The following is a 16,107-nucleotide window of genomic DNA, read 5'->3' on the forward strand; positions in this document are numbered from 1 at the left end:
ACCTTCCAGCAGAGACAGACACAAATTTGACAAGAAAAGACAACGACTGGTTGGCTGGGAGACAGTGAAATTCATTTTGAATTTGAAATACTAACTACAACGCGACGCAAGCCTATCTCATTCGTACAAAAGCGAATTAAGCGCTATAAAGACAGAAAGTAAGCACAAATAACAGCCAGAAACTACTGATTTTGTTTGCTAAAGAACTGCGTCAAAGTTCAGACATAAAAAAGCAGTTAAATGTGAATTTAATGACATCAGCTGTCATTAAAAGCATCTAGACAGACTCATCAAGCTCACTATAATTGATCAACTTATCGGACCACACGTGATACTCAGTTTTCCTGTTTGTTTCGTTGTTTTGTTGAAAAGCAGTATTAATAAAGTTAAAGCCAGGTTTTGACTCACATGTGTCTGTAGTGACATCATAAGGCAACAGATCAAGCAACTTTTAAATTCCCAGATCTTTTTCTTCTTATAACTATACTTTTGCAACTATAACTAAATTGGGGCAGCAATTCAGAATCAAGGAAAATAAATGGCACTGCATTACAAACCTCAGGCAACTGTGTGTCAAAAATAATAGATCTCATATAAAGATCTAATCTAATAACTGTCATCTGATGACTTAGTAAAAAGAGTCCACCTACTGGTAGGGATATAAATACTTTCCAAAGCATTGTACTTGATGTTTTTTTTATTAACCTATATTTTTGACCATTGAAAAATAATATTTTGTGTGGTTTTAGCACAAGTTTCTTATGCTTCTAACATAACAGTTAGCCAGTTTAGTAGGCAGGTATGATTATAACGTCCTCACACAGGTTTGTTGCAAAAGGCTAATAGTTGTGAAATACTCCCTACGCCCATCATAGAGACAGACTGTTGTAGAGGGTATATTTACACAAATTTACGATGCTGTGTCACTATATCAGTAAAACTAAATGTGCAGCTGTTGCCCTGCCAAGGATATGGTTGCAGGTACGGTCCTCCCCTCTCTTTTAATGGGATAGTTTACAGTTCAGTTTGCAGCAGCTTGCTTGCTGGAACATGATGAACGACAACAGCAGCAGGGGAAGTGGAGCCGAGGTAAGATATCTGAAATCATTTTTCATAAGAAAAGATCCCAGATTATCCTGCACTGAGCTTTGTTTTCAGGTTGTACATAATGATTTGTCTTACTTGCAAACTGCACAATTGCAAAATAAAGACAAAAGCAATGTTAGAATCTGTAGATTTAATGATGCAGAAAATAATTAAATATATAAAAGAACTGAACAAATGCTTAGATTGTGAGGAAATGGGGCTAAATTAATTGCAGCAGTATGCAATCTTGCTTGCATTTGTTGTTAGTTCACCTTTTTTACCATAGTTTTTCTTCTTTTGCTTTCTATTATTAGATTGTAATGAAAAGGAATCCGCTACATGTGGTCTTTGTTATTTGAATATACTTTGTTTCATGCTCTATATTAGCTAAAGTACTGCAAGCTACAGTGTATAACAATGCTGTACATATGCAATGGCATATATTTCCAAGTACCCGCATGAGTCCATCCCTGAAGCAATTCAACTGAGATCTGCAAGCATGGTAGCTCAGGTGACATTCATGGTCATTGCGACTCTAAGTGACCTTATAAATAATGAGCACCCTGCTTTGTTACCACTTCATTGACCTAAATGCACACATAAAAAAGGCTCACACAGTCACTTCATAAGGCCATGATTCCTCCAGCCACACTTGGACGTGATAGTAAAATTGTACATCTTACAACATGTTTAGAAGCCTTATGGTTTATAAGGCAATTGAAGCGTCCATTTGACAAGTAATAACAATGCACTGAAGTCCAAAGCTGCATCCAATTTTACAAGGCAGTGAAACAGACTTCTCTGCCATCTTTGCAGACTCAATCTCTGTGGGTCAATTTAATTTCATATGGATGTGTGTCGGAGTGTGTTTGCGTGTGTGTGTTGCTCTGGGTGTTTTTGATTGGGGAACAAGGCAGGAGGAAGACCCTGGTTGCCAGAGATACTTCCGTCTGTCTGTCAGAGCTCAGCCAGCAGATGCAAAATGAAATACCCTTGCGTTCGAGAAAATGAACAAGTGATCTCATTTATAATGTGTCTCCCACCCGCATTGATCTAGAAAGAAAGAACAAATCCGTGGTTGTTTACTGGGGCGGAGATCCTACATGCGGACTTTCCACAGGCTTTTAATATCCGGGACTGTTTTGCACTGAAATCTAATACCAATCACATTCTGCGTCAGAGCAAGCAGACACAAAGGCTTTTGTCTTATCCCCCCAAAATGCTTTTTTCTTTTCTTTTTTTTTTATTTCATGCATGCTCTGGAATAAGTTTGCATTTTACTCTTACAGTGGCTGGATCGGCCACATTTTGAGAAGGCCATGTTTGCTTTGCTCTGTGCGAGGCTGTAAAAATAAAAGCTCTACAGAGAATCATGGAAATTAGATTTACAGCTGGGTCGATCTTCTTCTGGAGACCAGCCAGAGTTTGAGGTGAGTGAAAAGAGAGGGCTGCTGACGCAACATGATGGATGGAAACCAAAGAAGTGCTTATGCATGAGGGAAAAGTGAGGGGAAGACACAACAGAACAGTTAGGTTAATTTGGTCTTTCAGCAGCTGGTTCAATTAACTAAATAATAAATGCAGGGGTCTTACAGTGTCTAAAGTGATGGATATTGTTCTTGCACGTCAAGCACAGAGCTTAGTGGTACAAAGTAATACCTGAAGAATAGTTTCTCAGAGTTCGACATGCAGGTATTTGGGTTGGAGTGTGTTAATCTGTGTGACAACATGGGAAAAGGTAAGAAAGTTTGGGATTAAGTGTTTGTGAGTTCAGCTCTATTGAGGGGAAGTCAGCCAAAACCTAGGTGGGATCTCAACAAACAAAGAAGAAGCTGTTTCATTAAATTTAGGGTTTGGGTTCAGTTTCTGGAATTTAAATGCTTCAACCTTCCCCGCTATTGTGCACTCTGAATAATTATCTCAGTTTCAGATTTATGACTTTACACAGCTTAATTTAATCAGAAGTGAAACTTCAGTGTTCTTTATGTTGGATATTAGGGGTTAGAACAACACAAAGTATTGTATCAAAGTGAAGTATAAGGAAAACAATGCATATTTTTCTATTTTCTTTTATTTTTTTAGATAAGGATGTGAAATTATTGCTGTACGACTCTGTACATGTGGAGTTTAAGTTTTTGCCCATTCTTCTATGAAAATATAAGTTTAGAGAGTGTTGTCAAACAACAAATTTTTGACTAGACTTTAACTGGGCCATACTAACACATGAAGGTTTTTCATATGATTGTACATTTGGGCTTGTTGTCCTTATTGAGGGCCAACAAAAGAAATACAAAATAGAAAAAAATATAAAACAAATAGGGTTCTATTACAAAATATGAAATGCTTATTCAATGCAATGTCAAACTGTCTTCATCACAATATGGTTTCAGTTAGTCAGAATCTTTAAATGCTGTTTTGAGAAAAAAAAAAATCTTGACTAACAGCTCCTGAGAACATACCTCTCGGCCTTTAATGTTCAAATATAAAACTAAAAGAGAATGGTAACAGGGAAGTGGCTTTATTTGTATTTTCTGAGAAAAAACTCTGCTTCTGTGCTTTTAGACACATTGACTCCTTGTTTTCCTAGCTCTGATCTCACAACAGGTATTATCACCCTGTGGTCTGTTGACTCTGGGATAAAGCCCTGTCTTTGAAAAGCCTGTGTCAGTGTTTTAGAGCAGAATGGTTGACCCTGACACATCACGACAGCAAGCCATTTGTGGCATTTGCCCTAAATTCACAGTAACAAGGACTCTACACTGCATCCCACTGTTTCCATTTGAATGCAGGAAAACATTCTGTGGGTGATGTGATGGTTTGAAGAACAAAGCAATAAAACTTGATGGCCTATTTAAGGACCGACGTAAAACTTGATCACAAATGTAGCACGAGGTTTTCTTAAGCTCCAAAAATCCCACCCCCTCTTAGTCTGTAGTTTCCAATCAGACATCAACTCAACCAAAGCAAACTGATTGTTGTGAATATCCTGAAGACGCTGTAATTCAGCTGTAGCCTGATCTCTGGCAAATTAGAGGGTGCCGTTCTTCTTGTCTCTTTGACTTGGAGCAGAAGGAAGATAGTTGTTACCAGTGCAGTGGTTTGGCTAATCTCTGACAAGATGAGCATTCTGCAGCTGCAGGGGTTTGTTATGGGAAAGAAGAAGGTGGGTGGTTTGGCAGTCCGGAAGAGGCTGCTAATTACTGAAAGGCCAGAGAAAGTGCTTGCCTGTGCCTTGAAAGTGTTGAATCTCCAATCTGCAGAGTGGTTGGATTGGGGTCATATGTCGATAAACAGAGGACCTTATTGGAAATTTATCAAAAAACTCTGGTTCATTTTTACTGTTTTAAGAAGGAAGGTCATTTTTGAGCTTTCAACTAATAAACAAGCTAACCCAGGCTTGCTGACTCTGTACAATTTCTTCTTTGGAGTGCAAAGTCCACTAGGATGGAGTGGACTCACAACAAAAACCAAGCTAATCATCTGTTACATAATCACTGCCCACACAAGAATCAATTCAGTGGAAACTTAACATGTCTCAGGATACATGCTGATCATTCATAGAGAGGATGAGGGCCTAGCAGAAGTATTCATACCCCATAAATCTCAGAATATCATATTTAATATGATACAGCTAAATAAAGTAGTGCATTATCATGAAGTGGAGGGGAGATGATACATGTTTTTTTGGTTATTTTTTATAAACAGGTATTTGAAGTCTTTCTGTGTAAGTCTGTTTTTTGTTTTCTGTTCTGTTTTTTTCAAAATAGGTCAAACTAAATCAGATTATACCTTTAGGAATCTTTTAGTTCTGCCTCAGATTCTTAACTGGATTTAGATCTGGACTTTGACTCTATATCTCTGTTTGTATGTTTAGGGTGGTTGTCCTGCTGGAAGGTGAACCTCAGGTTTTCGCCCACCTTTGTCCTATATTTAACTCCATCCATCTTCCAATCAACTCTCTGCTCTTGCCATTTGGTGGCCTGATCAGTGCTCCTTGAGATATTCATAGCAAAGCTTGCGGTATTATAAACTAGTCAGTTGAGATAGATGGTCTCTGATTTTATTTATTAAAGATGTTTCAACATGCAAGTATTGTTTTCCTGTCACTCAACAATTTTGCACTCATTTCTGTTGGAGAGTCACGCAAAAGGCTCACAGAAACTAATTAAGTTTGTGGTTAATATGGGACAAATTGTGAAATGGTTTTTGTGGTATGAATCATTATGGCACTGTATATATTTATTGTGGCAAAAAAGCTTTTTTATACCACAGTTTTTCTCCTCTGTATTAAGTACAGCTAAAATATTTAAAATGATGTATTTTTCTTAAAATAATTCCATGTTTTATTCAGCCCAGACTTGCAGTTAACTCTGTAATTATATTCAGTTAGAGTGGGTTATGAGTGAAAGGTCAATATGTCTCTCTGCGCTACCAGCTTAATTAGAGGCACAGGACAGTCAATCGTCATTGCTTTGATTTGTAAAGTCAACAGATTATGAAACAGAAAAGTTCAACTCAGGGTAACAGAAGCAGGAAAAAAATAGAGATCGAAAGAAAAGCATGACAGAAAAAAGGGGGGAAAAAATGGAGAAATGTTGAAGTAGAACTGATTTTTTAAACCTCGGATGCTTAAACTGCATGTGAACAAGATTTACCCTTCTTGGTACACTAATGGTTCTGTTTTCAAGAGTCACTCTTCAGTAATGGCTGCTTGTTTTTCCAATTAGTTCAGAACAGCAACCAGATCCCCTGACGTCCATGCACAGGAAGCGCAGCATTATTGCTTGTCCCATCACGGCACAGTTTTCCTCTGTTGATTGAGCAAAACATGAGAGTTTGCTTTTCCGTTCATTTCCATGCATTCTTTTCAGATTCATCATTTCCAAGTCATTTCTGCTTTGGTTTCATTATTAGGCCACCCATCCTGATGCTCAGTCCGGTAGACCACCCCTCCTGAACATGAACCACTATGCCAATAAGAAGAGCGCAGCTGAGAGCATGCTGGATATGGCTCTGCTGATGGCCAATGCCTCTCAGCTGAAAGCCGTGATGGAGCAGGGGGCAAAAAATTCCTTTTACATCCCCGTCGTCGTCCTAATTGCCATCTCTCTTTGTCTGCAAGTCACGGTTGGGATCCTGTTAATCTTCACAGGTAAGAAAACAAATTAAGCCTGAGCTTTTCTGAGGTGGTTTTGTTTTTTCTACATCCCTTCGCTTTATATGCTCTTTATTGTACACCTCAGCAAAATCAATGCCTATTATTTTACCAGCTTTTGCCCCACATCAACATCAAGTCCACAGTTACTGACAAATAACCCATTAGCAACCAGTCTTTTGTCGTGACCATGGTAACCAGGTCAGGGTTGACAAGGTTTTTAGTCTGTCAGCAAATGTGGGAGTCAAAGGAGCGAGGTCGCTTCTGTTCCTTTTGGCATAATTGTTAAAACGTGTCAATAAGTGTCTGGAAATGTGCTGAAATCAACAGAATTTACCATAAGAAAATATAGTATACTGTATCATCTGTGTAGAATAAATTCATTATAAACCACAATCATATATTTCAGGTATTTATTACTGTTAATTTTGATGATAGTGAAGGAGAAAACTTTAGGTTTTCATTTGCTGTAAGAGTTAGGAGAAAGCATATAATTTAATAAAAGTGCCAATCCTTGAAAGGATTGTGAAGCAAAGACCATTTGAGAGTTTGGAGCAAATTTCAGTGCGGAGGAACACAGCCAGGGATCAGTACTTTACCATTTTACCAGGACATGAACCACTACTGCTGTGAAATCAAAATAGCCTTTTGCATGTGCAAAGGGCTATTTTATAGAGAAAAGCATGAAGTGCTCTAAACACTCCTCATTTTAATTTACTTAATGCTATGATGCACATCACAAATACATATCTGTTATTTGCTTTTAAACAACCAACACCAGGGGCATGTGGTCGGCGACCGCCCGTGTTCTGAATATATCTATTGTTCATCTTGAAGAACTGACTTCATCTGGAGTTGCCTGCTTTGAAATCTCCTCCAATTGCTAATGGGCATTGCTTCACAATCGTTTCGAGGTTGCTATTGTCCCTGATGTCAGTGTAGATTCATCAATTGCACTTCTTCCTTCCACCTAACTTACTATTAATATGCTTAGATAAATCAATCTGTGATTGGTCACCTTCATTAGACTTGACCTTTGTGGCTTACCCTCCCCTATGAAGGGTGTAAATGACAAACTGTACAAGTGTTATGTCAGTTTCCCATGATTTTGTAAGGTCTAATGAAACAGAGTAATTTTTTATTCATCTTTTGCCACAACCTAATTTTCTGAGAAGGAATCTTAGTACATTTTGCATACTTTACTATATACATATCCATCCATCCATTTTCTGTACACCCTTATGTGACCCCCTTAGAGGGGTCAGGAAAGGTGCTGGTGCCTATCTCCAGCTAATGTTCCGGGCGAGAGGCGGGGTTCACCCTGGACATGTCGCCAGTCTGTCGCAGGGCAACACAGAGACAGACAAGACAAACAACCATGCACACAAACACTCATATACAGGTATATATAGTTGATATGCACCTGTAAGTGACATTCATTCTGGTATTTTGGTGTTGTTTGCTTTTAACAACCACAACTCAATAGTCAGCATTTATAGGCTAGATAGAATAAAGAAAAGTCATTGGATTACAGGTTAGACTCGGCAGACTCCACCAAATCAAACTGCAGGTTGATGAACTTTCGTGACATCACATTGAATCATCTCAGCTCCACCAGAATGAGCTCATAAAGGGAGGCATGCTGTCATTTTCCATATAAGAAAAACTACTTTATCTTCCTCCCTCTGATTCTGTGTTGACCTTAAAATAGTAGTAGGGCAGATGCAGTTGACTCTTTTATTGAATTTTTGCAAACCTCAGACACTATATTTTATTTTTAGGTGTAGAATTTGCTCAACATTTAAAATGACAGAAACTGTTGATTTATATCGTAAAACTGAAGTCTAAATGGGAAAAATGTTGGCACATGAGAATTATCAGATGTTTTTTGACCCTTTGATCCTCATGTTTGCCCATTCAGATCTCCTACATCTTTTCTTGTTACACTTAATTTTTTTCTTTTTCCTTTTACTTTAATTATTCCAAACCCTGGAATGCGGTCTCTTTCCATCTTTCCCCCTTTTACCCATGTGTAAAGCCAGACTAATAGAGCCAGCGGTGCATGATCTGAGTGGCCTACATACAGCTCCTACAGCCCCTCTCTGCCCCCTCCCAGTTGCATCAGACAGAACACAGTCAAGCAGAGTTTGTGCACCGCTTGACCTTTGACGGTCAGTAACATATTACAAATGCATGCTCACTCAGTCTTTATCTATGGGCAGATTAATTTCTGGCAGCACTCATTAATTTGAGCATTATTCACAAGCCATCCCCTGTGAGGAGAAAGATAACAGTGCTGTTATGTCATTGTAACATAGTCTAAGTCTTACAGGCTCATTCAAGGTCCTCAAAAACAACCATGAACGGATATTTTTGAGAAAGGAAATACAAACTTCCCATAGCTGGTTTCTGTTCTTCCTCTGCATTGTTCTGCCTGTGCACCATATAAGTGAATCTTGTTTTATTTGCACAGTTGACATATTTGGGTCCATGGTTCTGCCTCAGCTAAATGTACAAAGAGTATCTTAAAAGCTGCACTGCAAACATTACATTTACAGTCACTTAAGGTGAAATGCAGCCTTCGTCAAGAGCTAGATCTTATCTGGTAGGGCACATCACAAGTTATTTGGTCCTTACTAGCACTTACAACTTGTATAACAAAATGTGACATATCATCCCCCATTATAAAGAATTGTGTATTTTTTCTTCATATAATAGCATATGTAAGGTTTAGAAATTTTCATATTATCAACCCAGAATAATTCTGGAGGAATTTTCTTTGGTCAAAAGAGTTACCAGTAACAAAAACAGTGCTTTGCAAAGTCTGCTGAATCTTTCCCAAAATGTTTGTTACATACTTGAATTTGTGAATAGATATTAAATGTAAGGGGTTTACTTTTCAAATGAAAAGCTAAAGAAAGGGGAGGTCAATTTGCATTCAACCCCCTTTAGTCTGAGGCCTCCAACTAACACGTCCCAGTAAGTTTTCTGGGGAGAAGAGACCAGAATTTGCCTACTGGCAAAATAAAAAAATAAGGGAAACTAACTCTGCACATCACGCTGAACATATAGTGGAGGTTACCTTGGTACAGAGCAGTCCTGAAAGAAGATTTTTCAGAGGCTTCAAAGAACATTTGAGGGCAAGGCAAATACCCACCTGCCACCTGGGTAATGACCTTAAACATGCAGCCAGAGCTACAACAGAAATGCTTGGATCAAGTCAAATCACAGGTCTACATCCAATTGAGAAGCCGTCTAATCTGACTAAATTTGAACCATGTTGCAAAGAAGAATGGATTAAAAAAAATCTATCCCTAGATGCTCAGAGCTGACTGCTGTCATGATTTGTGGTTGCTATGGTGTTGACCCAAACACAGAGAGGTACGTAGATTCAGCAACTGAGTTTGATGATTTAATATCATTAATATCCTACGATAAAGTTGTTGTGACATGACAAAATAGATAAAAAGTTTAAAGAGTTTGGATTCTGCTGTAAGGCTCTGCAAGCACATCTCACTCCTAAGTGTAGTGATATTGGCCTTTTTCTTAAGCTTGTTTTCCAGGCACCAGCACCTTGCTCTCATTGAGTCAATCCTCAACTCTTCTTAGTGCCACTAGAATCAAATATGATGGCTTCAATCAAACTCTGTTTGTAAAGCAATAGAATCAGGGTGTCCAAATTAAAATGACTAAAACTGTGCATAAACCAATTTCTGAAAATCTCTGCTGAACTAAAGTAACTTTCTAAAGAAGAGGGGGCCAGAATTCCTCCCTGCTGATGTAAGTCAAAGATAAGATCCTGCTGAAGACAATTCAAGTTCTTACTGGTAAAAATGGTTCTGGAAGCTGTTGAATCATAACCTGTATTTAACTTTTCAATCACGTCTTCTGCACTTTGAGCAAGCTTTTAAAATCATAGAGCTAAATGCATAATGAACCTTGTCATGCTCACCTGTCTTTAAAGCCTATTGCGGACCAGATAAATTGCACATTGTCTTGCATATCACCTGACAGTTAAAAAAGGGTGTTCTTTTTTGACTGCTTCTTATGATGTACAATTTCATAGAACATGAAATGTTCTATAAACATTTCAGGATCAATCCTATGAGGATTGTGCTATGAGGACTGCGCAATCCTCATAGCAAAGTTTTGCTATGAGGATCCTCTCCTTCTGCAGATTGAAGATTCTCAAAACCAGTTATTTGCAAAATCTCAATAAATGTTGGAGCTTCTGCACATTACATTTTGTAATGTGACAAAATATCAACAAATTTCAAGGTTACAAATACATTTGCGATGTCCTGCAGATGAGATAACCAGCAAAAACTGAAACAAGAAGTGACAGAAAAATTACCTAAAGGCAAGTTTGACATTTTATTTGGGTTTTAGTTCAGAGACGATGTATTATTTTTCTCAGATGTAAATAAACTTTAATCATTAATCATTTTGTTGTCATTTAAGGACAGAAGGTCCATAGAGTGCTAAAACAGAAACATCAATTTATTTATGACCTACAGTAAATTCTCCTAATGACTTGGCTTTGCTCCCTGAATAAGTAGCTTGTGAGTGTTTCTGTGTCCTGACTTTGTCTGCAGTACGATGGAACCTCGACGATGAGCAAAAACACTGGAGGCTCAACTTAATGGAGAACCTGGCCACGGGCCTGGTTTTTATCATCGTGGTTGTAAACATCTTTATCACTGCCCTGGGAGTCCATCAACCAAACCACAGCAGCTGACCAAGAACACATAAGTATGTTTGTTTGATCACATTATCATCACCTAAAGCCTCTATGGTCATTATACCCAAATTGTCAGCATATTTTTGGTCTTCTGCTCCTCTGAACTAACTTCCACCAGCCTACCTGACCTAAATACACACCGATCCCTCCAGACTGCTGTGGAAGTTTCCACCAACAAACTAAAACAAAATTCAGCCACTGGTCGTTTACCAGAAAATCATTGTCCTGCCCTGTTGCAAGCACAGCGAGAGAACAGCGAACCAAACAGAAACAACCATGGTGGCAAAGGTGGGCTGGTGCATCAACAACATATTTGTTGCTAGTGGACAAACAGAAAAGTGGACACAACAACAGTTAGGCACATGTGACTGTTTTCTGTCTGTCTCCCCAGCCGTCCTGCAGTGACCCACGCAGAGCCGATGAACCCTCTCAAACCCAAAAACTGAACAGATTTCAATTTTAATTGAGTTTATGGCTCAGACCCAGAAGTATGATCAATAAAACAAATTCATCTATGCAGGGTGTGCCTGATATGCATTAAAATTCAGACTCCCCTTCACCAATATGTTGTTGTCCCATAGTCATTTGGCCAAAAATATTCAGTCGAAACAAATGTTTGGCTTTACCCAGAATCCATCTGCTATGATCAAAGATGGACTGTGTGTGCAGTTCTCTGGGCTGGCAGCAGCTGGTGAGTCACAGTCAACACGAATCAGACCCCAGCAGAACTGCTTGTTAAAGTGGAGCTTCTAATTAGGTTGTTTCATCTGTGTCACCAACACCACAATAAGTGACCAAGTCAGACTCCATTTTATGCCCTGCAGTGACTGAAACAAAGAAGAATAAATTTTGCATATTTTCTACATCATTATCTAAATAATAGTTATGCACAGTTTTTCTTGTACATAGCTCATTAATCAAATGACTTTCGTGTTATTTAATTTCCCTTTGGGATCGATAAAGTATTTTTGGATTGGAGTCTTTCAGCTGTTGAGTGAAATAATGATGTGTTGTTGATTTTCTTTAATGAGCACAAGGTGGACACTTTATAAACAGATACAGACATTGTTGAATATTTGATTACATGTCACACTGTAAGACATTATTTGGCCCAAAAAGTATACTTCTTCCGTAGGTCTGGTAGATTATTTGACCACAAGTCTTATCAGACCAAATAATGCCTGCTTAAATTGACTGGTTTCCTATTTGGGGTCTTAATATTTCCAAAAACAATTTTAATTTATTTATGGTGTTATTTTTCTCTTCAAACACTAAACTACGTCCAAGTGTCAGCATCTATCTGTTGATTTGAGGTGAAGCTGAAAAATTTAGAGGCAGTGATCTGTCTTTACTATTCCTTTTTTATGCAATCAATCAATCAATCAATCAATCAATCAATCAATCAATCAATCAATCAATCAATCAATCAATCAATCAATCAATCAATCAAATTTTATTTGTTTAGCACCTTTCAGCAACAAGGCATTTCAAAGTGCTTTACATCATAAAACCACAAAAATACAAAGTCATAGAACACACGGTCAATAACACTGCTTGCAGAGAAATAGACCCCCATGACGATTCTGCCACCATCGTGCTTGACAGTGGCATATTGGTCAGAAAACTTTTAACAATCAGTTTAATAGATTAACAGTCAGGATGATGTTAACCAGTGAAAAGTTTTAACTTTTGTGAACCAGAAAAACCAATGTTATTGTTTAAAATGAATATACTCAACAGTTCCTAATAATTTAATATGATTCCCTGCGATGTTTCTGTTTCTTTCTCCCTTTGCAGAAAAGAGAGAAAAAATATCTTAAGATTATAGGTGTGTGGGTCCTTCCACACCCCTGGAGTGGCAATATTTCTGCAGAATTTATTTGCAAATGTTTAAATCCAGCTTTACATGCTTGTGTCATGCACTCAAAACTCTCTTGTGTGTGCAAGGGAATGTATTTAATGCTACCTTACATTAACTTAACTTAACTCCTCCACTTTGTCATTATTAATTTATGAGCGCTGTTTGCTGCTTTTTACTGTCATCAATATGGAAGACTAGAACATTGTCTCACAAAAGGTTGTGAATGACAAAAGAGCGCCCTCTAGTGGAAATATGTGTAACCGTAGTCTCCTAAAGTACCACACTTGTGTTAGGCTCAGTACAGAGACAGTTATGTAATTGCTAATAAATAAATAAATAAAAATCAACGGTACTGCTTCTTTTTACTTTATTTCCTAATTTTAAACATGTTCCAACATCATTAGAAGGCACTACTATTAACAGGTAAGATATTGTGCATTCAAGAAAACGTGTTGTTTTAACTAACCCTAATCCTGCATTAAAGGGAACGTGTTGTAGGAAATGTTAACAGAAATGTGCTACAAAAACTAGTGCAACTCAAGCCAAGCATGTTCACACTGACAATCAACCAAACAATCTGGTAGTCTGAGCCTAAATGAAATAAATTACAGAATGGGTGTCAAACTACTGCCCAAGGAGGTTGATGGGTGTCTTCAACTTTTAAGATTGGAAAGTAACATCTGAAAGGAAAACTCTTGACGTTGCAGAGCCCTTCACGAGCACTGGAGTTTGGCACTATTGAGTGAGAAGAACTAAAAACTGCTTTGAAGATGTGCAGCTGCATGTTGATGTGGTTATGCTATGTTTAACCTAAAAATGGCAATTTAACAGATGTGCACAAATAAGAAATCTAAAAGTCTTTTACAAGACCTAGAGATGCAGCAATCGTTCATTTCCTGGCCAATATCTTTCTGATTTTCTTTGAGGTCTGATATGCTGAATCTGATCTGATCCTGGGACAATAACAAAGAAACTATAGATGTGCTGCAGGTTAGTAGTAGTTTTGAATGACATGTCCTCAACCTCTAATTTTTATTTTAAAAAAATAAAAAAAATTATCAAGGTACATGCTGTTGGTTGTTGCGATCCAGGAAATGGTGAAAGTTCTTAGATTTGATGATTTTAATAAATAGGCTTTTTTTCCTCAGCTACTTAACCCGCTGATCTCTGATCAAGTCAAAGGTAATATTGGCTTATTGTTGCGTCTCAAGTAAATTACAAAGTTTCTCCCTGAAACAGTTTTCTATACTAAGACAATAGGAGCACCATAACACTGGACATAGGCAATGAGCAGAACAAAGATGCATATGATAAGACCAAGAGTCAAACAGAGATAGAAAAAAACATCCATTGATCAAAGGTTGACCTTTTGTTTTCTATTGAAAACCAAAGCAACGCATTTCAGAGAATAGCAGCCATATATCAGCTACAGTCAATATTATCAGTGTTAATCAAGGTGCTGTCAATATCAAGAACTTTCCCAGCCACCTCACTAATGAATGTAACATCCATTTTGGTGATAGCTGGGCTTTTGGGGGAAATTCAGTGTCTTTTTTTTAATACGAATACATGCAGAAACGACGCAAAAGTTCTCTACAGAGGGAGATGTAAAACTGATTTGGCACAGTAGAGTAAAGTAGCACAGCTTGTTCTTTTGAAATATTTCAGTCTTGTTATTTCTACTTCCCGACCTCCACATAGGAAACGAACACGTCCTTGGCGTCTTTACCAAGTCTCACTGCAGAGCAGTGAAGGAATGCTTCCGTGCATCTGAGTCTCTGACCCTCTGTTAGCAGAAAGAGGGGAAAAAAGGGTTACAGACATACATAAAGTGAGTGGAAATAAGTTTTCATGTTGCATGACTCACCTCCGTAATAATAGAGAAATGCAATGCCAACTGCAACGCTGAAACAACTCAGAAAGAAAATTGGTCCTTCACAAACGAAAGAAAAAAATAATTACTCAGCTTTTACAAAAATATATTTTAATTACAGGGGTAAAAATATCACAAGGTGGGAGTGCACGATCATTATTTTCAGAGCCACATTTGAACTATTTATGATGACTGAGACAATACAGGGCAGAGGAAGCCCCCTTTAAACATGACCTTAACACACCCATAAAACCAGAGCCCTGGATGTAATAGGATGATGAATGGTGGGGCAGAATAGTGCAGTGGGCCTCACATTCTAATACTTCAGGGGTTAAAGGGTTCAGGAGCTTACAGAGCTTAAGTATGCATCAATGAAGTGAAGCAGAATCCACACCAACACAAACTGTAAGGACATTACTTTAATAAAACATGCCATCAGGCAAGTAGCCGAGTTTTATTCCCCAGCAGGAGTCCAAAGACAGATTTAAAGTATTTTCTTGGCTAATTAACAGTAATGTCTTTTTTTTCCAAGTCTACCAGGAGTGTGTGCTGTGCCTGCCTATTTTTGCAGCTTCTGTACTTCTAGATTGAGCTAATCTCAGTAAATAACAAGAATAAAATTCAGTATTGGTGCATTAATTATTAATCATCAGGATGAAAAGCTTTGTAAGAGTATTTACACCCCAGAATGTCTAATTTTGTAAAGTTACAAAGACAAACTTTGGTACATTTGAGATTTTGTGTGACAGGTCAAGTAGTACAAATTTATAAAGAGAAAGAAAGCAGCATACATGAATGTCCATTTTTCGAAAAACAAATCTAAAACTTGTGGTGTTCACTACAGTTATGACTGCAGGTCATTTCAAGTATGTCTACTAGCTTTCCAGATAATGAGAAGGAAAGTTAAGTTGTTTTTTTGTAAAATAGGTCAGACTGGATAGAGTCTGAATGGTTTCTGTAACAATGTCTTCATCCTGCCATGTTTCAATAAAGGTCAGATTTTGAAGTGCATGACTAATAATGGAAGTGTCAATTCCCCAACCTCTGCGATTCCTCCAGAGTTACCAGCTTCTTGGCTGCATTTTTGAGTAATGCTTTCCTTGTCCAGCTTGCCAGGTTAGGTGTGCAGCCATGTCTTGGCAAACTGGCAGGTGAATGAAAAGTTTTCCATGAAATGTTCAAAAATTGGGGCACTGTTTTGCAACAGGTTAGGTATAAAACTGCCTGCTGTATAGTTGTGTCCAGTATGTTGTAGTTTGTGGTTGTAATGTAACAAAAGTGAAAAAGTTCAGGGTTCTGATGCATGATTCTGCATAAAACACCTCTTGTAATTAGCATAAAGCTTGTAACTGGATTCACCTCTGTCGTTAAGCACATATCGCTCTGGGATG

The 16,107-nt window shown here is 38.0% G+C and overlaps 2 protein-coding genes across 4 annotated transcripts in view; one reads left to right on the forward strand and one right to left on the reverse strand.

The window, feature by feature from the left end:
- Positions 1-1,038: 1,038 nt before the first annotated feature.
- Positions 1,039-16,107, forward strand: part of LOC102218627 (ninjurin-1-like) — a 15,685-nt gene continuing 616 nt past the window's right edge. The window contains exons 1-4 of one of the 3 annotated variants that reach the window (XM_023330386.1): positions 1,039-1,089; positions 6,001-6,238; positions 10,837-10,993; positions 11,101-12,412. In XM_023330386.1, coding sequence (XP_023186154.1) covers positions 1,051-1,089; positions 6,001-6,238; positions 10,837-10,979 — 420 coding nt within the window. In that variant the 5' untranslated portion in view covers positions 1,039-1,050 and the 3' untranslated portion in view covers positions 10,980-10,993; positions 11,101-12,412. Of the gene's footprint in view, positions 1,090-6,000; positions 6,239-10,836; positions 12,413-16,107 lie in introns of those variants that run through there. The other 2 variants (XM_014471246.2, XM_023330375.1) reach the window with 2 other exon arrangements.
- The window catches only part of LOC102218887 (caspase recruitment domain-containing protein 19-like), a 6,535-nt gene continuing 2,885 nt past the window's right edge, over positions 12,458-16,107 (reverse strand). The window contains exons 4-6 of the mRNA XM_014471247.2: positions 16,076-16,107; positions 14,711-14,776; positions 12,458-14,629 (exon numbers count right to left, since the gene is read on the reverse strand). The exon at positions 16,076-16,107 is cut by the window's right edge and continues 37 nt beyond it. Coding sequence (XP_014326733.1) covers positions 14,523-14,629; positions 14,711-14,776; positions 16,076-16,107 — 205 coding nt within the window. The 3' untranslated portion in view covers positions 12,458-14,522. The remainder of the gene's footprint in view (positions 14,630-14,710; positions 14,777-16,075) is intronic.

The sequence above is a fragment of the Xiphophorus maculatus genome, chromosome 1 (genome assembly GCF_002775205.1).
Source record: "Xiphophorus maculatus strain JP 163 A chromosome 1, X_maculatus-5.0-male, whole genome shotgun sequence".
NCBI classification, from domain to species: Eukaryota; Metazoa; Chordata; class Actinopteri; order Cyprinodontiformes; family Poeciliidae; genus Xiphophorus; species Xiphophorus maculatus.